The 27,897-nt window shown below is 33.2% G+C and overlaps 1 protein-coding gene across 1 annotated transcript in view; it reads left to right on the top strand.

Moving 5' to 3' along the window:
- Positions 1-6,819: 6,819 nt before the first annotated feature.
- LOC145690807 (uncharacterized) overlaps positions 6,820-27,897 on the top strand; it is a 28,268-nt gene continuing 7,190 nt past the window's right edge. The window contains exon 1 of the mRNA XM_081766100.1: positions 6,820-7,591. Within this exon, the coding sequence (XP_081622226.1) occupies positions 7,227-7,591 (365 nt within the window). The 5' untranslated portion in view covers positions 6,820-7,226. The remainder of the gene's footprint in view (positions 7,592-27,897) is intronic.

Below are 27,897 nucleotides of genomic sequence, written 5' to 3'. Positions count from 1 at the left end.
ACGTGCCTCCATCATGTATCTAAAGGGGGAAAATCCCGAAGAAGGGATTTTTAGGGTAAAAATATCCCTTTTTCAACTTTTTGCCCCTCTGGATCCCTGCTGTTTTAACGCAGAAATCTGAAAAAATCTGGTAAATATTACTCGGTGGACTGAATGTTTGTGCAAAATTTCAATCTTCTACGTTTAAAAATAAGCCCGCCAAAAATAATGAACATAGGCTTAATAAATGAAAATATATAGTTTAGAATTATGACGTCATCACCTCTTATGTCTCGACGCAGGAAGGTGTGAAACCATACGTAAGGTCTTCTACAATGCCTCTGGACTTGAAAAACAAAACAAAAAACAAACGCATGAAAAAGCTCAAATATGAGAGTTATAACGCAATGTACCATGAAACACCCGTATGGTACAAATTGTACCATAATACCCCAAAGGGATAGTAACTAACATTATGAAAGATTTACGTTGTATTTCTAATAAAGTATAGAGCTCTCTCTCTGTGTGTGTGTAAATTTCGCAGCGCGTTTCAATACTTACGAAAACGGAACTTAAAATTCTGGTTTCATTACCTCGATCTGTGTGCGAATTCACACAATTAACTCGGTCTTCAAATTTTCCACGTGATTTCGGCAACAAGTGATTATTAGCTTTATCGCTACATGCAACTTTGATAAAGCATTAAAGGAATAATACAAATTACAAATAGTGATCGATCTTACAACTCTAGTCACAAGAACGATTCTATTCAAGGTGTCATCTGACCTTCCTATCTAGGAAACTACCCAGTTTCGATTCCCGGCAGGAGCTCATGTGGTCCATCCGTTGGTCCCTTCTCATATAGCCCTTCCGCTGAAAGGGGCGTTAAACTCAAAATCAATTCAACCTATCTAGAGGAAGGGCAAAACAAAACTTATTACTGCTACCAGCTAACAAATATTTATACTCCATTTCTTGTTCTCATAAAATAGTAATTCTATGTGTCAATCCATCAATGTAATAATCTTATTACGTTCATGTGTAAACCTAAAAAGAATCTAACATACAGTATATCTCTTCTGTTCCTATCAATAGCTTCTAATATTTTTGTTTTTCTTTCCTTCTTTTGTCATTCTAGTAATAATAATACTAATAATAATAATAATACTAATACTAATAATAATAATAATAATAATAATAATAATAATAATAATAATAATAATAATAATAATAATAATAATAATAATAATAAATGGACACTTCCTCAGAAACTTGCGACTTTAAGGTCTACAGTGTAGAACTCTGTCGACGACAACACATTGGACATTGTTTGCAAAAAGACCGAAAAACATTATTCACTAACTTATTGTCTACGGTTTGAACTGCAAGAAATGATCATATTTCTTCGCGATAATGTGAAAACAAAAGTGAAATGTTGTGTTTCTACACACTTTCCTTTTCTCGGATGACTGGGTAGTTTAAAAAAAGTCTATTGTTGTAAAGAAAATCGGAAGTATGTCTTCACTGGGAATCGGTCTGAAGACCCCGTTAACATGAGCCGACGTTGTTACCGATTACACCATCAAGACCTGGTTTCAAGAGTAGCACTACATGGAGTGATTTGTCGAAAGAGTTCAAGCACTTTACATCACATTGTATTTTTCCCTTGTTTCCTTGTTTTTATTGCGTTTACTCTTTGTGTGTTTCGTAGAATGCACGAAAAGGCAAATACATTTTTCACCGCGATGCCCAGGAGTACTGTTTTAACTGATCAGCAAATAGGAAGCTACTGGCGAAAATATATGGGATGCTGGGTGGTATTTTATTTTCATAGCAGCAAGGGGCAAGATACTATCCCGCGGGAAACATGCATAAACATTCTTGACAGAGTATACACCACTGGCGTCTCTGGCATGTAAAATTGGGGGGGGGATAAAAGAAAGTTATTTACATGGTACAGCCTAGCCCAACATGTTTAATATCTTCGATTCCATTTGTTAACTTTCTGCTTACCTTCACGAACCCCCTGAGGTATATCAAGAACTGTTATCATCGTTTAAGAGCCTGAATATCATATTCCAAAAAATATAATAATTATTATTTATATGATATTCTGTCGTTAGTAAAAAATTAGAATAATATGTTGAATGTTTTGTACTTCAAAATATTGGAAGGACGCGTCCCCCTCGTACCACATGCCAGAGACGCCCATTGTATACACCCACTGAAAATTAATGAAATATGCATTTCTGGATTGCGTATGCGTGACTTCTTTACCTGATAAGGATCACCATCCACAATTTCTAGAATTCGAAATAGGACATATTGAAGTTTTGCTTTTTCGTGATTTTGGACAGCCCTAGCTCTGAAACTATGCACTTTTCCCCACAGGTCCATGTAAACTTTCTCTCTTATTTAATGTAAGGAATCACCTCAAAATAAGAATAGTTCATTAACACCCTGTATAAAACTCTAACACTACAAGTAACGGCTGCTCCACTGACGAAAAAATAAAAAGTAAATATTAAAAGTAACGGCTGTTCCTTCGGAACGAGAAAACAAAATACACTTGACGAAGACTCGAACATCAATCAACTGATTGGCAGATTAGAACGTTATCTATTACGCCAGATACTCAGGTGCTTGTTTCTTTTTGGTTCTTTTTTGGCTACACACTTTAAACATCCAGTTTGTGATTTTTTTCTGTTGTCTTTCCATATTACAGTTTCTCTGCTTTACCTGGTTGTCACATTATTCGTGTTATTTGTTGTGTAAATTGCATCTTCAAACGTAACATATTTTGTTGATTTACCAGCATCCAGAGCTTTTAAAAGTGTTTATGGTCAATTACATTAACTGACCCGATTTTCTCGTATCTTGCATCGCGTCAAGAAGCAACAGATACAATGCTGCGGAGAACATGCATTTTCTTAAGTGACAAACAATACCTATACGGCCCTGAGTGCCATTACATCTTACTACACCCTTTCCCTTGGTTCGGATCAACTTCGTGCCCCTTCCTGTGCTACGAAGAAAACCGAAGGATCGCGGCCGACACAGTTCTCTTCAGGCTATCGAGTCAGAGGGATTGAATTATGTAATTGTGCTTTATTTATTTATTTACTAAACACATTTCCGATACACCAAAAATACCATTATTTTTGTAAAATGTTTATTATTTTCATAAAGCACAGAGAATTTTCTACTTGGCTTTAGAACTATCCCTACGAATTTCTAATCGACATCTAATAGTTTACGATCATTATTTCTGTCTATTTCCTATATATTACTTGCAGAAACTATGCGGAGTAAATGTTTTATTTAATTACTGTTTTATGAAAGTTTAGTCATATGTTAATTAAAATTCCACTACATGTAAGTTTCTCATTTCGGTTATGAAAGACAATTTTAGTGTTTTTAAAGATATAATTCTAAATTATTTGGAAATATTCAAATAAACTAGAATGAAGAGCAGAATACTAAGGAGCAATATTAGAACAAAACATTGTTCCTTAAGGAATCCACAGAATCAAGCTTTTCTAGCAAAGAAAAAACCGTTAGCATAGGATATGGAATTCGCAGTGCTGATCGTGGAGAAATAAAGTATGTAAAGAACAAGCTCTAATTGACTACTATACAAAGCACGGTAAGGACAGCACCTTGGCAGACGCATATAACGAAATCACAAACACTAAATGCCTGATCACTTCGCACATTTTGTAGCTTATTTCTATTTATTCCTTTGTACAAATGTAAAATGCTTAATATAAATGATTTTTAGAGCTGTGCCACATGTATAGTAACTAACCTTATAACAGATTTACGTTGTATTTCTAACAAAGCATAAAATTCCCTCCCTCATTCTAAATTTCGCTGCGCGTTTGCCACGTTTACCAAAATATAACTTAGAATTTTTCGATGAGAATTCCGAATATTTATTTTTTAATTATAACTTGCTTATTTCTTAATTTTTTATTGAAATGTTTTTTGGAAATATGTGTTTCGTTTTTCTGCTTATTTCTTCTAAAAATGTGACATTTTCTATTACAAGAAAAGGAGTCATTTTATTTATGTAATTTCTTGAGACATGCGATAACAATTTTGTACATAAGTGTACATGAAACATTTTTGATATTACCTCGAAAACATTTTCTCTCCCAACGTTGAAAATATATTACACTACATTCAGCACAATATTTCGATAACAATTATCGAAAATTTTCCTTACATTATTATCCTCCTAACGTTCTAAAAAATTCACTTCCTGTACTCCATAAAAGGTTTTCCAAACATATTTTTAAACATTTCCAGTAAGTGTTTGGGATAATTCTCAGATATAACAAGGAAAATGTTTTCCCCACTAACTGAAGAGTATATTCTGAAAACAATGTAAAAATGTTTCTGTGGTATGTCAGAAAATGTTGTTCACTAAAAATACAAAATATTTTCCAAAATACAACGGAAAACCTTTTCTGTACATTTTTAATAAGTTTTCTTTTCTCTGTTTAAAGTTGTATAATCAAAATTGGAAAAATATTTTGGAAATAATACTGAAATATTGCACGAAAATATTTCATTTAAGTTATAAGAGAAGATTACTTAAATAAATTAAGTAACCATTTTAAAAATATTTCTGAAAAGTATTTCTTATAAAATAATTTATTTTTAAATTAGTCTATTAGTCTATCCAATATGTTTTCTCGTGAAAATAGAAAAAATATCGTAAGGAAAACATTTTTTTAAATATATGGAATATATTTTGTTGTATTGTTTTCCATATCACATATGAAAAACATTTTTTGTACAATTTAGAAAATATTTCCCTTCTCAGCAGCAAACACATATTACATTGCATCCAATACAATATTTTTAATAAATTTTGTGAATATTTTCCTGGGTTTCCTTTCCGGCGATCATTCTCAAAATGTACTCTCTTTATTTTCTAAAATGTTTTCAAACATTTCTTGAAAAATATTTTCGGGAAATATTCGGAATATATTGGAAAAACCAGCACGGAAATCTCCCCACAACGAAAACCTTTTGGAAACCAAGGAAAATATTTCCTTTTGATTAAGAAAATATTCCTTTGTGTGTTGGAATGTATACGAGCATGGAATTGTTAACTACCAACAATTTTGCGTACAGAATCATTCGATAATTTAAAAGAAAAAATATTACATTTTTTTGCATAAAGTATTCAATATAGTGCATTTCGAAATATAAAGAGATCTTACAGTTTTACTATAGGGATGCACTGATTGTAAAATGTACGAGAAAATTTGAGGAAGCTTTAATTTGTATATTTTATGTCGAGAACAGGACCCAATGAACTCTTCCAGTACTGTCAACTGGTTTCTACTACTACTATTTATGCTATGGATCAGTGTTGAATTCAGACAATTTTACACGGGGGGAACGTGAACTCTTCGGGAGAGTAAGGTGTTTTTTCTGTATTTTTACAAGGGAGCGGCATATCTAATAATTCAATTCACATGCACATTTTATTTAATTCTGGGACTAATTGCGGATAAATATCTAAAGTAAAATTATAATAAAAAAGAATCGTTATTTTTATCCAAAACATTTAATAATTATAAAGACTGGCAAAATTATTTTAAATTAAACTTTAGTTACTATTTACAGTATTTATTAATGTTACTGTTTCCTTTTTACACTAGTAACTGTTTGATATTAATGTGGAAGTTTGGTAAAAGATTTAAAATAACTCAAATATTTTAATTGTCCTAAAACAAACATGCATAGAAAAATTTTAATAAAAGATTCAGATTCTTTCTCTCACTTCTGATTCTAAATAGAGCATATTCACCTTGGCTTCTTCGCTGCGTACACATCAATAACTTTGTACACAGAATCCTCAGTAAGATCCTGGTCACCTTCAATTGCAATCTTTCATTAATATACTACTATTCCATTGATAAAATCTATATAAATATCAAATCCAGGAGGGACAACTGTTTCTGCCTGATACCTCTAAGTAACGCCCTCTGAATCTCACTCTCTAACTGACTTCAATTTTGTTAAAGAAAGTTGTGCTTACTTTAACAATAATTCTCTAACACACTATAGTCTGTTTTATCCGATACAAAAAGTGGGATTTAAGTCGCAATATTTCAAATAAGTCCAGAACTGTTCATTTTCAATAACTGAAGTCTGTTGATGTCATAAATCATATGGAATCATCGAAAGATCTTCCCTATCTTTCCTTTCCTAACTCAATCTGTAGTAATGTATAATATAGGGCGAGATTACAATACACATTAAAATACTAATATTTCATCCCCACTTAACAATTTCATGTTCTGCCAAACTCGCACATAGTGTTAAGAAACATAGGTTTTATTGACTAGTTGGTATTTTATCTTAGGTGTTACATGTTTAATATTTATATAAGATTAGTCTGCGTCTTATCGAGAGATTGAATATCGTCAGCACGTGCAGATTGGAAGTCAAATAATTAGGTAAAGCAATTTCTACATATTGCGATAGAAATTTTGTTTTTCCCGTGGAAATGAATTTTCTCCAAGGGGATATTCCACCCGGAACTATAACCTGAATTCATCCCTGCTACGCATGCGTATAGTAAAACTGAACCGAAATTTGTTAAAAACAGGATATTAGTATATAAAATACGTTATCTCTATCCGGATAACATTTGTAAATATTCTTTATCTATCTATCATGGTACAAACTTTGACAACATCTATTCCAACAAATGTTCATGAAATGGCAAACAAAAATATCTCAAATTAGAAAAAGAAAAAGTTCTAAACGCTAATTATGTTTCCAACCCTGTTTGTAACACACATCTATCCTGGTCTTAAGAGTAAACAACCAAGTGTTGAAACGTATTATGATTCGTGTCACTGCGTGAGAGTTGGTAAAAACCTGTGGTAAAAACCTCTCATCCTACACTTATCTACTCTATTCGTAAAAACCCTTTGTTATGTAATACGCTTTTATTAATTTATTATACGATTAATCCTTTTAATAACTACCCAATTGTCTTTGTTACCTGAAACATTAAACTGGAGAGGTAGAAGATCTATTTTTTTTTTTTCAAAAATCAATTATATACAGTACGTTGTTGATTGCTGCTTGTTTACTTGATTGGAAGTATAAAGTTGCTTCTGTGAATGGCCTTTTAAATAATTTCATTAACAGTGGCAGCATAACATATAAAGGAAGTATAAGAACAGGGTCAAATTTTTATTAAATTTAAAATCATAATGGCTGGCCTGGCGTCTGTTAAGTTGGAAATTTTGTGCAAAGAAGAAATTGATTATGACTTACCACAGGAAGATCCACTCGAGGGGAAAGGGTGGACATACGAACTTATGAATGACAACAAAGAATTAATATTAACTACAACGGAAGGAGAGCAAACAATGGAGAAGGATGCAGCTATGTTTTGTTTGGATGCGAAACTAAACGTTGGTACGGTGAAATCAGAATCTGCAGTACAAGATCATCCTGCGTTTGAAAGTAATATAGAAACGCTAAGAAAAATAGTGGTTCAAGACACTTGCGCATCGTACTCTAACGACTCCCAGCAATTAACAGCAAAAAGTTCAAATTCAGTTCGGCCAGAAAGGTAATGTTCAATTTTTCATAAAGTAATTGGCTCAGATTGATAATATGGTTCGGAAACTTTATAGAAACTAAATACTTCATGATAAATATTTAGGTATGGGAGATGTAAATTAATAGTCTTCAATTTGGAAACGGAATGGCACATATAGACCAGCTGTGGCGTATACCAAATAATAATAATAATAATAATAATAATAATATCGATAACATTCATACTAATCTTAAGTAGATCATATGTTGATGAAATAATGATTACTTTATTACTGATTACACATTTCTCACTATTTTTTATATATATATTTACAATATGGGTGTTCCACGATAGTGTTTTATTTATATAAAGGCTTTTGCAAAAAAAAAAAAAAAAAAAAAAAAAATGGGAGAATGAAATTTATCCTGAAACTTTGAAAATTTAAACGTAAAATCTGTTATACTCGAACAAAAACTATGGACGTTTGTAGTTTTATTTAGGATGTAACTCGAATGGGTCTAGCCTCACTTTTACGGAGGGCTTCGAAAGACATTAACAAAATACAAGATAAGAAAGAATTCTAACCAACAATGGGTGTTCAGTAATTATATAGGTCCATACATAAATTCATTTCATACTCATTTCTTTTTAAAGAAGTAGTCGTTTTGTATTTTCAGCTGTCATTTCTAGGGTATGGACTTCCATTTTTCCATACAGGTTCACTTTAGGTGCTTAGAGCACGTACACGATACAGGGATTATTGTACAAACAAAATGTGCTAAATAACCGGTAAAAGAAAAATATTGCTATGTAACTTAGAGAAGGGTGCAGGATGTTTGTCCAACTGGAAGCAAATGGATGTCGGATAGGATAAAGCGGGTCACCGAAGGTAAATATAGGCCCATACGTTCACGAGGATAGCGCAAAACATTGTGTATACTGTAGACTTACATATCTTAAGTGTTGGATATGAATTTGTACGTTCCTAAACATTTTTTAGGTAAATTCCTGAAATGCTTTTGATGCTTGCATTGCTTTATTGAAAAAAAAAAAAAAAACTAATTTGTTTGGTTTAAATCATTTCTTTTTTGTTTGTTTAAATAATTCGCTCCAGGTATTTATATCACACATGGACAGAATTCAGTTTGTTTCGCTTTGGTGTTATTATGCAACAACCGGGTTTTACTGGAAGAGGTCACATGAGCTTAAAGCGGAATCCAAACCGCTTCTCGAGTTATATCCGAGATAAATTTTCTTTCACTAGAAATCGGAACTGGGACTAATTAGTGAAAATGTGGTACGCTTTCGACTTCTCACAAAGGTCGCCTGATAAAAATACATTGTTCTGATCTTTACATACTTGTTAATATAATTGTCGAGTGCTATTTCAGAAGGACAAAATCATAAAACAATAGCAGACGTGAAATATTATACAGAGTTACATGTGGACAATTTCAAAGTACTGCAGAGTACAAAAGAACTAGTTAAGTCCAAGCTGGTTCACTACGACTTATATTAGTCCAAGTTAAAGAAATACGATTTAATTTGCATATCAGTGATAAAAGTGAATTGAGTCCACTTTGGCTCTGACACATTTATACATAAATAGATACCATGATTTCAAGAAATTCCTCTCGAGGTGTTTGCGTTCCTCCCCCCAAAAGAAAGTTCGGCATTTCGACGTATTTTATCAATAGTAAACATTAGTAAAACGATACAATATTTAGAATTTTCTTTGATTGGTATTGCATAACAATAATAACAAATTATTAGAATTTCACAAAAGAGGCATTCATAAACTTATATATATATATATATATATATATATATATATATATATATATATATATAAGAAATTTCTTCTGTAGGTTTATGTCTTTGAATAGCGAATGGGGAATTTACTTTTGATTATACTACGAACCATATACGGGAGTGTAACGTGATAACCCACAAATGTGTCTTCATGAAGATTTCACAAACTAGTGATGGGTAAATTCCCGGAAAGGTGTTTTTCATGAATATTTCCAGGAAGATATCCAAAAATGGGATTTTTTCGGGAACTTATGTACAATCACAAGGAATATTGCATTCTATTACTATATTCTGATTTCAAAGAACAAATCGTTTTTATATCACAGTATGTTATTACTGTTGTCCCCAGAGTAATCTTTAAAATGTATTTTCTGAAAGATGTTATGTTATTTTATTAATATTCTATTATATTTATAGAGAGTGCGCTTAAATAGATATTTATTTGCAATATGTCCTATGAAAGTAAATATGTTTCAACAATGGTATAGTAAGTCCACATACTTTTAAACCACTAAAAAGTTTAACTTTACATGGAAGTGGCTTTTTTGAACTTGACTCTACGAGTGATATTATAAACATATTAAATTTTGAAATGTTATAAATAATTTTGTCAACATTTACGCAAATATGTACGTTCACAATATTTGCAAGATACTTTTTTATCTTTACAATTTTGCGAGTAACATTGCCACACACGACCTTTCTTGCTGCCCATTTCTCCAAATTTCATGCGTTAATTAACATGTAAGAGATGGCCGAATACCTCTTCAGAAATTCAAGTCTGAGAGAAGAGACAAACCGACATATATTACTAACGGTGATACAGAGTTTATTAATAGTACTTCATCTTTGTTTCTACATAATTCTACATTACCACATGGTTCGTTTTCATCATTTGTAAATTACTACTTTGCTACTCTTGGTTATTGTTTAGCATTGGAGGGCCAGCTTTTCTACCTACTTTTTCGCAATATTCTATTCCGATGCCGTTATTTTATGATTTGATACGTTAAATTACGTTACCAGCATTAAATTCAGACAGCATTGTAGAGCGAGCTTTAGCGAGTGAAAGCGGGTTAGAGCCCCGCATGGAACGTTGTTTTCTATCTTCGTTACCAACAATTCACTTCCTTTTTTCACATCACTTCCACTTACCTTTACGGTTTGTACAAATCCCCTACAGCCCTGAAAAAAAATATTTTCGATAAATTCTTTTCTATTTGAATACCACTATCAACTCATTTCTTCCGTAAATCATCCTACTTTTTGCTAGTTTTGGCCCCCCAATACTGAACAATTACCTTACTTTTTAGTGAAATTGGAAATTGAACCTAAAAAATCGTGTTATTAGCTATATAATGTACAGTCAAAGAGTTTTAAATTTTTTAACCTTTAAATTCTTGAGAACCAAGAAGGAAATCAATATATTAAAATCAAGGAATTATAATTAGTCCTATGGTTCTTATATTTTGAAGATAGAGTAAACAAATGGAAATAAATTCCTTCCCGGAATATTATAGGCCAGGGAAGAAACGCGGGAATATTCCCTTTTTTAAATTCCTTCCTACCGAGAATATTCGCACTGCCCATCATTATTACGAACACACACTTTTACGAACATTTTTCGTTTTTTGGTTAAACTAGTTTTTTTCAAACTAGGGATAGTACCGAGACCAAGACGGACTTCCATATACCGAGACGGACTTTTATACACAGAGACGAAACGAATATCTAGGTTCTAAAGAATTTGAAGAATAAAAAATTTTAAATTCGTTGACTGTACATTATATAGCTAATAACACGATTTTTTAGGATCAATTTTCATTTGCACTAAAAAGTAAGGTAATCGTTTAGTATGGGCGGTCAAAATTAGCATGTTTTACGGAAGAAATGGCTTGATAGTGGTATGTAAGTAGTCAAGAAAGTATCGAAAATATTTTTTAAGACAGTAGGGGATCTGTAGAAACTGCAAAGGTAAGTGGTAGTGGTGTGAGAAAAGAAAGTGAATTGTTGGTAACGAAGATAGAAAACAACGTTCCATGTGTAGCTCTAACCCGCCTTCAGTCACTAACGTTCGCTCTGCAATGCTGTCTGAATTTAATGCTGGTAACGTAATTTAACGTATTAAACCATAAAATAACGGCATCGGAATAGAATATCGCAAAAAAAGTAGGTGCAAAAGCTGGCCCCGGAATGCTAAACAATAGCCAAAAGTAGCAAAGTAATAATTTACAAATGATGAAAAGGAACCATTTGGTAAATTTTGTGTCGTTTTATTAATGTTTACTGTTGATGAAGTACATCGAAATGCCGTCCTTTCTTTTGGGGGAGGAATACAAACCCGTCGAGAGGAATTTCTTGAAATCATAAGTATCTTTAGTATTTATTTATGTATAAATGTGTCAGAGCCAAAGTGGACTCAATTCACTTTTGTCACTGATATGCAAGTTAAGTCGTTGTATTTCTTTAGCTTGGACTCATATAAATCGTAGTGAACTAACTTGAACCAAATTAGTTCTTCTGTACTCTGCAGTACTTTGAAACTGTCCATATGTAACTCTGTATAATGTTTTATGTCTGCTACTGTTTATCTTTTTGTCCTTCTGAAATGATACTTGACAATTATATTAACAAGTATGTAAAGATCAAAACAAAGTATTTTTATCAGGCGTCTTTTGTGAGAAGTCGGCAGGCGTATAAACTTTTGACCAATTAGTCCCAGTTCCGAGTTCTACTGGAAGACAGTTTCTCTCGGATATAACCCGAGAAGCGGTTTGATTTCCGCTTTAAGGTCATGTGACCTCTTGCAGCATAGAATGTGACCCTAGTGTTCTTTTCTCTTGTTTTCATTGTGTTTTTCTTTCTTGACATATTCTTGGCTACATGTCTAGCTAAGTTCTGAAACTGATTTAATTTTATATTTTACCATACAAAGTAATCTAGAGATACAAAAAAGCCGGCTTTTTTGAATCGATGGTTTTTTGCACATAAACAGAGAATTTTGAACATAAAAAACGAGAATTTCGAAAACGTTGGCTTTTTTCGTTTTCATGATTTTTCTGTTTAAATAGCTTTCGTATAGTATACTCTAAAGTTGAATAGGATTCTATGACCGAAATACCATATTTCGATCTGGGATTCACCATCATAATGGATGGAGCACATGGTTTATGAATTACAGCATACATGAAGTACGTAGTATTTGAGGGCAATTTTAGAAACTACTGTATTTAACTTTGTTATAAATTCTAAATTATCGACATTTTTTTCTTCTCTAGATCATTTCTTTTTAGTCATTCGTGTTCCACATCTTAGAGCTTATTACTCTTTTTTCTAGCTCATAATTAAACTTATGTTTTTCAATATATCTGTCAGAGCGCACATCCACATTTCCGTTATACTGTAGCTGTGCAATGATTTAACAATAATCTTCCTGGACACAACCATAAATACCATTTGATGAAATAATCATCATCGGATTTAGAAAAATATTTGGGAGGGGTTCTTCTGAATAATGTTTGGTTTTTCTAAAATTTACTAACTTTTATTTAAGAGTAGCTTAAATTTACGAGTACAGGCATAACAATTATTTCATTTCGTTTGTATATTCATCTATAATCTTCCAGATACAAGCTTGAAGATCATTTTATATTGATAATCAGTGGCGGATTTAGAAAACTATTATGGGAGAGGCTTTTCTTATTAATGCTCAGTTTTCTCTAAAAATTCCTAATTTTTTGTTTGAAGACACCTTGAAGTTTATGAGTAAAGGCAAAATTAATATTTAGTTTGTTTGGAAATTCCGTAATTTCGGGGTAGAGGTTTCAATCGGAAAGACATCCCCACCCTAACCCCCTTCGCAAATCCACCACTTCTGGTAATTAGTTATAACGAAAATTTAAAAACGATTAGAAAGGAAGTCGGCCAGGAATCACAATATACGGAATATCTCTAAATTCACAGATGGAATTAAGAAAAAATTTTGTCATAATGGTGGAATGCGGGCTTGAATCCCGGACTCACTCATGTTTGTTATGCAGTTGTGGTTAACTTAAATGTATTCTCTCTCTTTCTCTAAGGCCACAAAAGTTCTCCATTGACTTCTGTCCTCATCCAATTCAATCCAGTTTCTACTCTGTATTCCTATTTCTGCTAGATCCATCTTGATATTGTCCTCCCATCTGGGCCTAGGCTTTCCTAATGGACGTTTCCCGATTGAACTTCCAGTTAAAACTTTGAAAGCGTTCCTACTTTCTTCCATTCTGGCTTCATGTCCTGCATACCTGAGCCTCCTAGACTTGATGACTCTAACGATCTTTGGTATAAATTATGTAGTTCCTCCTTATGAAGTTTCCGTCATTCCCCATTCCCGTTCCTCTTGGGTTCAAATATTCGTCTCAGAATTTTATTCTCAAATACTTTGAGTCTGCATTCTTCCCGCAACGTAAGCGACCATATTTCACAACTATAAAGTGTAACAGGCATGATTATCATTTTATATATTTTAAGCTTTAAATTCCTTGACAGAATTCGCGACGACAATATATTTTGAAGTGTATAATAACAAAAATTTCCTGATTTCAGTGGACATTTAATTCCTTAGTGGGTATGATTTGGGTCTGGTAATACTGATCCAAGATATTTGAAAGTATCCACAGTGTCGAAAGTATTAATTGATATTTTAACGCATTCATAATTTGACGTATTACGATTCTTGCAAACTTCCTTGTATTTAGATTTATGTGTATTTACTCATGTCCCTGCATGTGTTTAATAAGGCCTCTGCATTTCTTTTGATTGTTATCGTATTAGACTTACATCATCACCATACATCATAACTTGGGGAATACCATTCAGCTGTAGGCGCTGGTTCCTATCTTTGTTTTTACTTATAGCATGCTCCGGAACTAAGCTGAATAATAACGGCGATAACGCATATCATTATTTCAGGCCAATCTCGACGTGGAAGCTTGTATTTTTCTACTTGATCTTTACTCTGGGATTCATTTGTAAACTTAATAAATCTAGCTTTTTCGGTATTCCAAATTCTGAAAGAATGTTGTACAATGTTTCCCTCCTAACCGGGTTGTGAGCCTTTCTAAAATCAATAAACAATTATGTACTGGGGAATATATTCCCATTTCTTTTCGAGTACTTGTCGAATGGTAAATATCTGGGCGATAATCTCCAATAATTTCATCTACGTATGGGGTCAATTTTATTAATAGAATGTTAAGAGAAATGCCTCGATAATTTTTAGAATCAAATTTGTCGTCTTGTGAATTGGAAGAATGATTGATTACTCTTTTTAAATGAATTCCATAGTTTTTTTTTGTACAAAGAAAAGTTTCCTAACGATAAGTTGAATTTTTCTTCTTAAAAATTCACAAATATTCAGGACTGGGTAAACCGTGATGGTGGTTATATATTCTACAGCCTAGGAAACCATACGCTCAGATGAACCGTCTATTACTTATGCGATCCATGAACAGAAAATTCGATACTTTCCCGATTCTGAACAAGCTTAAGGAACAGTCAGTTCATTACAGAATTTGCAGCTTTACCGAGTTTGCAGATCCGAAGCACCTGATAGGTGGTAACAGATTATTACACATGTGATCAATCAGTGAAAAAATTGTTCGAAATATTCATACAATGTATATGAAAGTTAAAACTTAACTGAAAAATTTCAAGAATGTGCAGAACCACCGAAAACGAAGCTCTTGATGTGCAGATTTCTGTCATGTTTTTCTTTATTTTGCTTCAAAAGGAGTGTGGCTGATATTTTGAAGTAAAAATACTACATACAATTTTGCTAGTTATGTGTGTATCATTTTTAAAACTATTTATTGTATATAAGAGGTTAAAATATTATTACAGATGTTAGTTAATCCTTTGGAATTCATAATGTAAATATGTTAAGAATTTTAAAAATCTCTTTGAAATTCGTTGCTATTTTCGAGGTTTCATATTATTATTTGCATCAATCACTAGCTAAATGAGTTTTTTGTTGTAGAAAAGCGAACTAAAGTCTGCTTTATCAGTTTAATGCAAAATTTTTAAAAAAGCCCATTATTTCCCAAGCAAAAAAGCGAAGCAGAAAAAACCGAGTTTTTTTTAAGCCGGTTTTTTTCCGAGCCCCTGCATCTCTAATGTTATCCCGTGCCCCTTAATTAGCTTTTCCTGATACGAATTGTGGGCGTAAGGATGAGAATGAGAAGCTATGGTGGGCGCAGACCTACCTCTAGCATTATTACACATTCGCATTTTATGTTTAACTGGCTGATCAACTGTAGTATATAAAGTCCTATTGCAAAAATAGCATTGCATACCGTTTAAGCGCTCAAAATGAAAGTTTCAAAACCACATAATTTTATTCCGTTAGAAACAATAAACCAGCTACCTCAAAACAAAAACTGAGGACCTTAGAAGTGAAGGGCAATAACTGACTTTTGGAGTAAATTTATTTATGCCCAGGAAATGGATTCTTTATAGTGAAATATATAAACTGAAAGGATAACCACGACGCAACTCATTCATTGGTAGAACCTCTAGTGAATTGCGATGCGGTGCTTCTATTTTCCGTATTGTGCTGCGGAGAATACTTCTTAGGATATAAATAAACATTATTGGAAAAGTCATGTATAACTTAGATTCCTTTTATTCTGGGTTCCTCAATTCAGCTGTCTGATAACAGTGCACCAAATGCACTTTCGAGCTATCAGTACGGAGAATGAACTATGTGGTTTTTCATGATTTGTGATAAGCTAGTACTTTTGGAAGCAGTGGTATGATAAATCCATATGAAAATATAATGTAAAAATGTGGCAATTACCATTTTTGTGGTAACTGACATTCTGAGCTTTGCTAGTGCTTGCTGACAGCTCGAAAATGCAGTTATGAGAGTTCACTTTGGTTTCAGACAGCTTAATTACTATTGATACAATGCCAGATTATACACACATGCATATATATATATATATTTATATTCAGCCTTTATCTTTTATCACTTTGAACTGTTTGCATGACAAGAAACAAGGACATTCTTATCTATCACAAATCTTTTCGTCTGTGCACTATCATGACAAAGTTTGTTAATTATGACACATTTATTCACTTTATTTAGTATATCCCTTTTATACTGCATTAATAGAAACGATTCAAGGTTATCTTGACCGAGTTTCGCCCTTAATCTAGATTTCATAATCTTGAGTTTGGAAAATGCTCGTTTACAACTTACTTGTGTATGAGTGGTCGTATGGAGAAATTTGTAAACTTTAAAAAGCTATGTATAACATAAGGCATACATGCGATATTCATATGTAATTTTGAACGCATATGTGAAGCAAGACTTGCAAGCTTTCTTTATGTTTATTTCCTACAACGCTGGTTCAATAACGTGTCACTATGTTTCCTCTTCATACTCACTACTTAATTATTCACTCTCCTATTCACTCAGAGCATATCCGTGCGATGTCTTGGAACAAACTTCTACAAATAATTTTAGTTCGTAGGTAAGTTTCCCTTTATCTATACTGGAGCTGACAGATTTTGTTCATTGCATTTGTGGGTAGTTCGTCTTTTAAATCCAAAATCAGCCTTGGATCGAAACAACAACTCGTGATAAAGATTTTCTTCTTTCGAAAACCAGTGAGTCTTATTGTTATTGCATTTGTGAAGGACACCATTCAGAACACAGAATCTGAAATTTTCCTCTTCTTTATTCCCTATGATTTCATGAGATGCCAATTCAAATCACACGATTACATTCTATTGAAGAAAGATTGTTGCACTATCGCAAGGTGGGCACAGTTTATATGGGTGATCACGGCGAAACGCATACGTTCTCCTGGTGTTTTGGGCACCTCCATCTACCGCTCCGCGCGAAATCCAATTTCTTACGCACCTCGTGGCTTACGACGACATTCCTTTTACTAAACCACTGTTACCTTATTGTCAGCACCTGGTGTGAAATCTTTCGCAGTTTTGGAACTCGAGCACACTAACGGCTGCAACAACTCTTTTCCATTTTTGTGTCCAAGTACTGTGGGAATCGTCAAATAATTTAAATGAGATTTTTATATCGTGGTTATTGCAATGAAGAATTTGTTAAGGAATTCATGAATATTTTAACTCAGGGTGATGTAAAATATCACGAAATATCAAAACTGTACACGAGGTCGAAATAATAACTATCATGACATGGCATCATATGATTCGTATACTACTTCCCTAGTGTAATCTTTAACGAATGAACTGACACCAGCGGAACTATTTCAAAACAAGGAAACGAAATTAAGTGAATTGTATATACCCCGTCAGAAATGTCTGGATAAGTAATAACTGTATTAGCATCAAAAGAACTGTATTTAAGCGCAAAATCCAACTTTAACTAACTGGAAACCACAAACTTAATGAACCGACCTAATGATTTTACCTTTCTTCAGACACTATTATATTTTGGCCTTGAATTTCACCAAGAAACCATTCCTGTCAGGAATCTTATAAACACACAAAACTTGAAATCAAGCTAAGGTTGGTAACTACTCTTTACAGCTCTTAAACGATACAACTTCTAAAATATTCTTCATACCTTCTTCCAAAACAAAACGCAGCGAATTATTAGCTATTCCATAAAAATTTACCAGGTTTGGAAATTTGTGGAAAAAGGTACCGTACTGATTCATCAAAATTAACAGAAGGCCATTTTATACATTTTACGTTTGAAAATACTTGTTTAATCGAATATTTCTGACTAAAGCCTAGATATTCGGGATAACAGTGCTACTAACTTCAAATGTGCAGAATATCGCTAGAAAACCAAATATCTAAACATGTAGAAATTTGGGCCTGAAATCAAAATTAAATATTGAATATATTACAATCACAAAAATAGAAAAAATGAAATATCTTTGAGTTTTACTTCCCACACAAAAGTAGATTAGACACATACATAGATTATTTATCTCTGTCGATCCAAACTTCAGAAAAACGATCATGTGACACTTCACTATATTTGACCCAAAAACTTGCTTGTAGGGAGCGTAAACCTTAGGCCGTTAGGTTGGTTCAACGCTAATTTCTCCCGGCGTTTGATGTACCATGCAGTAACTTGGTTAATCATATTCAATATTTAATCTTTTTGTATAATAATTAAAGGAACCATGATTTTTAACAATTTCCATGTTTTCTTTGTTTAATTCTCTTTTCCCTTTCCTAATTTTAATTGTCCGAGTGTATTATTCCAATTTGTGCTTTTTGCTTAACTTTTATCATGTTATGTTTTTTCTTTCGATGATTGCGTTTAGCTACATTACTAATCGGAATTTTTCCACATATTTCAGAAATATTCGCTAATTACTTCTTTTTAACCCAATTTTTGATCACTTATTGTAGTCAACCAACCACTAAAGTACCAACCAACCAACCAAATAGTACTTCCCTCCTCCAGTTGAATTGTTTCAGTGTATGTCTGACAGCTGGGCACCGAACATGACGATACTTACATGCCCCAAGACATGAAATGCCAGGTTATTTCCCCAATTAAAGCAAAAAAGAACGAATATTTTGGCATCGCTTGGAGAACCACTAGATAGAAAGGATTAATTGCATTCACGTTGAGTTCTAAGAGATGAAAATAAATACAGGGATAATTAATATAATAATACTCATCATGCAGAGACAGAGAAAGCGTGGACAGAACAACGAAATTTAAAGTCATAAGCATAAACAATCTGTGTTTCCCTCCTGCCCCATATTTCTGTCTTGGGTTTTCTCTACCCTTATGGAATAAATCTCTTTTAGTAGCAATAGCGAGCATAATTTACAATGCTTACTTCCCTCAAAAGCAAACTCTGATACCAGACTTTGAATCGAACGCAGAAAATTTCGAATGAGTCTCATACGCTACCCCGTAGGTGCACAATCTAAGGTGTGTGTTTAAATAAGCCGTGAAACTCCACACTGCCATAAAGTTGCCCCGGTTCCATCTGAAGTTTGAATTTTATTTACTGTCTTTAGACGTCTATGGGTTGATATTTGGCTTCAGAGAAAAGCATTTTATCTGTAGATCAAGATCAGGTAAAACTTAATACACAATCTTCACAAATTACTGTTGCAGCTACATATATGTGGACCTAATCGAGGATTTGTATTGAGGAAAGCTAAAATATCCGAGCTGGAAACATTTAAGATGTGGTATTGGCCCACAATGCTGGACCGAAATTAAAAGGAATGAATAAGGACTAAATTAAGCTAATGAAGGACGATAGATCATGAAAATAATAGGAAAAAGAATAATCAGCGTGCTTGGCTATCTTATTCGGCACTGAGATTGGATAAAGAAAGGTAATAGGAATAGCATAAAGAGGAAGACCAAGCATTAAATGTACAGACAGGTTCGTAGAAGAGAGCTTATCAAGGTATAAATCTGATCTCCCAAGAGAGTGAAAAGTTTCAAAATTTCCATGTTGCCCTCCAACCTATGGTTGGGGTGAACAGAAAGAAATCGAGAATTTAAAGTTTTGTTTCCTAAATTTGCGATATGAGCACTAATTCTTTAAGGAGGTTAAAAAAGTGATTTCAAAAATCTACGAGGCCAGCCCAAGCTCTTGAAGGAGATGGTCTTACCAGTAATACATCCGTGAATGACATCTTGTAGCTTTGTTAGGTAGTATACGAGGAGTGAAAATAAAACTTCGAAAACGCTAATTGCAAGCTTTCACATAAATACGATGATACGGTGTCGTGTTATTCTATGAAAAAACCCGCGTTCAAATATTGGCTGGTATAAGTTATTTTTTACTCTCAAACTACATTCTTCTCTTAATATATATTTGCATTTATTGTGGATTATCTTAAATTTTATTGACCAGTGGTTGGTAGATGCTAGGTTTTGTCAAATATCTTCACACTTCGCTTTCTTTCTTTTACTGCGTCGATTATTTCTGTGCCTGGAATGTGGTCTCTTCGGGGTTATGCCGTGTATACTACAGATATTTTTTAGGTATTAATTTATGACATCTTGATATAATTTTGCCTTTTTGAACAGCAAATAAAACGAACAAACCAATACTTAAAGGCAGACTCGCTGGTCAGATGGCTAAAGTGTTAACGTCTGGAATAAATGTTCGCGGGTTCAAGTCACATCAGGTGAAATATTTTTGTTTCTAAACATGTCTCTATATGTATATTATTATTTCTTTTCCTGCAGTTCTCGTATGTTATCTTAGATTATTTGTTCATGGATTAGGGTAGGTTAAATCAGATTTCGTTATATATGGTTACACTTTTGTATCTTTTCTTCAATATGGATGTCTATGTGTTCATATTTATTAATACTTATTTATTTATTTCAAATTTAAAGGTCGTGAATTAGCAGTGATAAGGATGTGTTCGCAGAAAATATAGAACGATGCCATAAAATTTTTTTTTCATCAATGCTTTTTTTTTCCTTAACTGAGGAAGTTACTGCCAGTGTGTGCTATGCAGCTAAACCGTTTACTCAGTATTGGTGCTGAAGGTGCAGTTTTCTGGAAATACTCGGTCTATTAAATCACGTATTTGGCCACTCATTATGTGTGAGCACCTGTTTAAAAATGACCTATGGATTTTTATCCTGATATAAAAGAAATTATCTGTGTTAAAATTGTATTCGTTTTATTTGTACACACACATATTTTTACAGTACATTTTAGAACAGGCATACCAAATCTGGTTTCGAATCTGGCGTAATATGAAGGCTAATTTTTTGAACTATATATGTAAATGTCAATGGTGTGCTATTGTTCATAACGTACATAAGTACAAACACAGGTTTTTAGACTAGAACTAAGTGAGGCAGTCCTCTAGAAAGGGTTTGCTCTTCCGTCCGTCTGTGAACAAGTATCAGAATAAAATGGTTAAAAAATAGTGAGAAACGTTTTATTCCAATCGATTCAGCCTTGAAAGAATAAGTTCCAACTTCTTACTTAACTCTCTATTCAGACCTGAATTGATTTAAATTAACCATTTCCAACTTCAACGTTTATTGATATAGAATGAATATTGTAATATAGCGGGAAGTGTTTATTTCCAATACTTCTTAGCGTCTTGACACAACTTTCACGACTATCCAACGTACTTTATCAACTCCGAAGATAGTTCAAATTTACTCATCCATCCAGTTTCGTAAGTGATTTCCATATTGAATAAACAGTAAACGCTTTAATGGTGCTGCTTGTTATAAATATTTCAGAGTTCCTCGAATAGATTCAATTTCGTCCTTTAACCATATACTCAAACGAAAATTTCTTCAGACTAGAAATTGGTTTCAGACTTTAACAAAACCAGAGAACGAAACGTTAACGGATAACGAAAAGTGATTATTTGAAAATGATCCTCTGTCTATATACAAGACATAATCACTGTCTAAAACGCTAAGCCAAAGTGGGCAGTTTTTCAAATTCTCTATTATTGCCAGTTTCAATACAAGTTTCTTCGTTTATTACCGTAGAACGAGAACGGAGACGCAGAAGGAGAAGCGGTTTGCTACCAAAAATTGAGCGTCTCAAAACAACATACCGTTACTATGCTGCATATTACTAGTACTTCTGGTTTCAAAATTTATTTGTGAACAACGAACACTGTAAAAAGTATCATGAAGCGAGTTTTTGCATTGGATGAATAATCTCAAGCATAGGCTCCAACTTCTGTATCAGAATCTTGTTGAAACCATACCCGGTTAATACTAGTCACTTAGGTTTGAACTTTTATCACCAGAGAACGAAAACAGGAATAATACTTCTTTCAACAAACAATTGAGAATTAAACATAAGATGACTCTTGGCAACGCTCTACCAAATCTGAAAATGGCTTAAATATAGTATAAATTTAGATTTCAATACCTATTTCTATATGGCAATCGTGGTAAGAGTTATGGAGGTGCATTTTTACAATCAACTGAGCATTCTAAGATAAGGTTGCACATTTTCCGCTAACGCGTATTCAAAGCAGAGCGATTGAGATTAACCATTTCTGGCGTTAACATTTGTTATCATAGGACGGAAACCGTAACAGACATTAACAAACAGTTTGTACAACCGATTTAGCGACTGGTGTAAATATACCACAAGCCACATTACTTTACCATAATCGGAAGTTGTTGAAATTTTCTGAACATTTAATTTCAATACTGATTTCTGTAGAGTAAGGACAGTAAGAGATATCGAGATACGGTTTGGTACAATTGATTCAGCTTCTCCAGAATAGGTCCCCTCCTTCGTCACCCTCAATTGAAAACGTAAGCATTTCTAATTAGCCATTTCCAGGTTCAACAATTATCCATACAGAACGGAAAAGATAAGAGATAGCCAAAGGCGGATTTCTGTAACCAATTCGAAGTTTAAATTGTTCATATCGGATTACCCACAGAACTCTACCAGAAACGAACATTGTTCAAACATACTAGTAAATCCAATTTCAACACTTATTTTCTTAGAAGAAGAATGATAAAATCTATCATAATGCAATTTCTTGTAATCGATTCTGCATTCAAATTCAATTCAAAGATGAACCACGAACCATTACTGGTTGTTAGAGTGAACCATTAATATTTTCAATGTTTATCGCCACAAAACAAATGGTCATATATGGTGAGAAGCATTTTGTGCAAACGTTCTAACATCTTAAACGTTTCTACATATCTCTACTCTTCACAGTACTATATCAGAACCACAAGTGCTCCAAACTTACTATTACTTCTGATTTCAGTACTGATTTCCGTAAAGCGAAAATGGTAAGAGATATTGAAATCTCTTTTTCTACAATCGAGTCAGCTTGCTTAGCAAACGATCTATCTTTCTCGTTAAAGCTCTGTTCAAGTCGGAAGTGGTTAAAAGTATGTCTCCGGCTTCAACATTTATCGCTATAAAACGAAATTAGTAGCATGTATCCTAAATACTCCAAATTTACGCCTAATTTCATTTTTCACTAAAACGCATATATTGGGCTTGGTGCTCAAATTACACCGTTATTGAACGTAAATGCTTTTTAATTGTAGTTGCTTCTAAACGTTGGACTCAATTCTTGTATGGAAGACATGTAAAAGTTTTACAGATCATAGCTTTTTGGTATATTTGCATAAAACGAGACAGTGGATTTCTAGACTTGCTCGTTCGAGTATACAAATTCAGAAATTTCACATACAAATTCTGTATATCAAGGGCCATGATAATCAAGCTAGCGACGCATTGCCACGTATCATTTTGTCTCCAGAAACTGAAAGATACCAAGTTAAGAAATAACATATCCACAGTACGAAAAAACCATGAAATATGTGGATTACCCCAATGTTCCCTATTTTAAGGTTAAAAATCGCAGCATTGCTGAATTTTACAAAATAAGAAATGGTATTTTGTTAAATCTTAGTTACCATTTTCCTGGCCATTAGAAAACTTGTCACTTGTGAATGATGTAATTCTAAATTATCTTGAACAAGGGCATTTTGGGTTTGAAAAGATTTTAGGTTTCGAAAGCGACCCCTGTAATTGAAATCTATGTGCACTGATATTAGCAACTATTTACGTGATAGTAATATTTGTAAACCTACGAAGTTTGAAACTTCACCACCAGGCAGATTTCTACAAACTGTTGCTGTGAAGAATGTAATTGACAAGGTTCAATTGATTTATTAGGCCCTTACCGATCTTCACATAATGAAAAAAAAATTGCATTGTCTATTTTAGATGTATTTGGTAGATATTACACGATGTTTCCCATTAGAAATGCCACCACCATTTGTGTTTTAAGATGCTTAGAATATTACTACTTTGCAACCATGAAAATTGCGAAATATATATCGCTAGATCTAGATGGATATTCTATATCTGTTAATTTAAGTCTAAAATCGAAGAATATGGTATTACGATTCAAAACTCCTTACCATCCGAAGAGCTCTAGTGTGGAACAAATTCATAGAGAAACAAAAAGTTTTTTTTTAAACTGTTGTTTAATTAAGACCATACTTCTTGGAAGAGGTACATGCCCCAAATTGTAGTTTTGCACAATTACTCTGTATGTAGTAGTTTAGGTGTCAGCCCTGCATGTCTTCACTTAAACGCAAAACCTAATTATCCTCTATTACAGCATTTTACCATTGTAACAAATGAAAGTTGACGAAAACAAACCTCTATATTGGGAGAATAAATTCATAATGGCTGACTACGGTGGGAATGAGAAGATGAGAAAAGAAATCAAAAATACAACGTAACCTAGGATGGAAAATATAAAATAAAAGAAAATGATTTTGTGATTTTGTTGCAATCACGTTGAGCTCAGCTGTAAATAAAAAGATTAGTAAATTCTTCATGCTCTATAAAAGTCCTTTGTTATGGAAAATTAGGTTCTCAGGTAAAGTTTTTGAACTTATAGATCGTTTGAGTGGAGAATCTTGTAGCATACATTCTATTGATCGTATGAGAGTGTGAACACGCACTCAGAAAACTAAAACCATATTTTTAAAATTAGCTAAGAAGCACCTTCGTGAAAAAGAATTTGATTCTGTAAAACAAAACAGCAAAAATGTCGATTCTTGTTAGCCTGAAACTCTGGCAAATTTACATTTTTCGAATGTGACTAAAGTTAGATTGTATTTGACGCAAGCGAAAGTATCAAGTTTATTTCCAGCTACTGCTGGAAGAGCTATTGAAATGTGACTTGTATTTACAATAGTTGAATGATAAGTTCGAGTGTCAAAGACGCACTTTCATATTGACTTTAAATCATTTGTTAAATCCAAAGTTGAATTAACGTGACATGTAGAAGAAGTCACGAACGCGGATTATATGTTAAAGAACATCCTATGTCAAATAATTGTCTAGCCATGCTATATTACATGAAAGAGATATAAGCCGAAAACTCATTTATCTGGGTGGCCATAGTTTCTCGATGCTTATGCGACAAGTTATTGCAACTGGTAGTAAGATCTTAAACCACCCTCAGTACGAGGTGAGTCGCCTATCGTTTATATAATATTGTGGGTGTAAACTAATGTACACTCTGAGTTTACTAGAATGAAAAAATTTCTTCTGTGTTGCTGGAAATACTATTAGACGCGTATTATGTTATGAATGGCAGCTCCTTTCTATTTTCGTTTTAACCTTAGGTCTCATTTTCCTTATTATTTTTTTAATCCTACGTCACTAGAAAGTCTTGTTGCCATTTCGAAGGGTTAAGAAGATATTCTAAATGTACGGTGGGGGAAGGTAGTCTTGTAAATTTAAGTTAATAGACGCTGAATAGTGTAAAAGTGTGACAGACTTACTTCTATCCGGCCTCATTCTTATCGTAACAATACGAAAGGGTGGTAAGTAATTTATTTCATATGAGTATTGTATGATAATAATGTGTAACCTATAGTTCTCATTTATAATTATTTTATTTGTATGTTATTGTGTTAGAACGGTATAAATAGTTTGAAAATATTTTCTTATGTATACACAATTTTAAGTGTAGTATATATATATATAGTAAGTTCACTTATTTTCTTTTGTGGAATGTTGTTTTAACTAATTTATGTTTCAACTATTTGCGTGGTAAAACCGACGATTCGTAATATCATGTAAATTTTATATCTGTATTTTCAAGAAGTTGCATTTATTTTTAGATAAAGCAATTACAACTATATTTTATTTACGTAAACTATGTTTTGCTGCAAAATAATAGATACTTGTTTTAGTTCTTTGTTTAAAGTTAACATGTGTTTATGATGATTCAATGAATCTAACTCTGAAAAAATTTCCATGAATGCGAAAAAACAAAGAAATTATAAACGTTAGGATGTTATAATAAAATATCTAATGTTAATATGTTTTGCATCTAATATATATTAAGCTTTTCATAATGTACTTGTATTATTGTTGGTAGTAAAACCGCATAGCATTAAAAGCATATCATGATATTCATTTATGTATCGAAATATAAGTCATACACATGATTTTGTTTAACCTAGTAACAGTGCCTAACAGAATGAACTGCAAGTGAAGAAAGACTTTACATATAAATGCTCCATGAGTTCATTTTATATGTATTTAAGTGTCCCGTAATTTCGTTTTTTTTTTCTTCTTTGGAATAGGACATTTTCAACTGATGAAGTGATCGCCCAGCAAAAGTACTTACAAAATTCCTAGTGAACTGGTAAATTGGCTTTGAAATAGTGCCTTCACTTAAAGTAAAATCACGGTATAGGGATCTCGAACCTCTATAATTTTTTAATGGTGACGCACATTCCTTTCGACCGCCAATTTAACTTATCCAAATTTAGGCCTAATATCATTATTTCACTCAAACGCATATTTTGTGCTTGGTGCTCAATAGTGATGATATTCCAAGTTCATTTAGTTCGCCTTATGTGTGCCGCTCTTCGATTATGCTGCCACCCATTGGTACCAAAGGAAACATTGGTAGAAGAAAAGAAAGAAATGGAAAACTGAAGAATGTGGAATGTTCACGAAAGTTGTCTATGTGTTATTCAAACCATTAGTGCATTTTCCACGTTCAGAAAATCATGATAACGTGATGTAAGTGCACGACCTTCGTTCTGACGAATATACGGGACTAGATGTTAATTTCACCTGTTCTCCATATTACAATTTAGATCGTCTAACAGACGTTACAGCCCAAAACTGGATGGTACACGATTAGGTTGAGTGCATTGAGCAGATTCATTGAGTAGCAACCGGAGAGAGGTATTTTATTTTCCGATCCTGTGTGTAGTACATGGCAAGGCTGTGTTCACCGTGGTGAGGAACCGAACAGGTCTTGTGGGGGTTACTGAATGAAGAAACTGGTTTGTCCAAGATGCGCTAAACCGTAGTATCGAGGAGATGTTGTTTTGGAAATGATTAGTCCATCTGTTATCAAATTTTCATAAAGAAAAACATTCTAAAATATTTATAAGCTCCTTTGGGATCAGCGTCCCAACAATACGTGCTATCTCTTACCTTAACATTCTGTTCAAATTAGAAGTGCTGCAAATTAACTACTTTCTGAACATTTATCTCTATAGACTTAAAAGAGAAATGGATAACAAGTAATAGCTTTTCGAAATGAGTCCAGTTTACAAGGAACAGATTCTATCTTTGATTTTGTTACTCTATTGAAAGCCGTTTTTACAGATGTTCTACTTCAAGTATGAGCACTGACTTCGTAGATTTTGGAAGTCTTAGTTTCACACTGTGAAACGATATAAACTATTATTAACTTTTGTTTTGTATAACACGTTTAACACATCCTATCATGTTCATACTGTTAGTCATACATATAAGAGTAGTAGCTATGTAACAGATATTTGGCAGAAGTTATGTGAATGGTTAAAGAAAATATGCACTCTTCAGACTTTGTTCTCCACTGCCATCAGTTTATACCTTTATCTTGATTTGAAATATTATCCTAGTACAAAGGGGCAAAATGTTTCTGTGAGATTTTTGAACACTTTCTTATTTCCCTATTTCCATTTGTATGCAATACTTTGCTGCTTCTTTCCCTGT

The sequence above is a fragment of the Thermobia domestica genome, chromosome 7 (genome assembly GCF_964235325.1).
Source record: "Thermobia domestica chromosome 7, izTheDome1.hap1.1, whole genome shotgun sequence".
NCBI classification, from domain to species: domain Eukaryota; kingdom Metazoa; phylum Arthropoda; class Insecta; order Zygentoma; family Lepismatidae; genus Thermobia; species Thermobia domestica.
The sequence above is the reverse complement of the archived record's forward strand: the minus strand, read 5'-3'. Positions and strand labels throughout refer to the sequence as shown.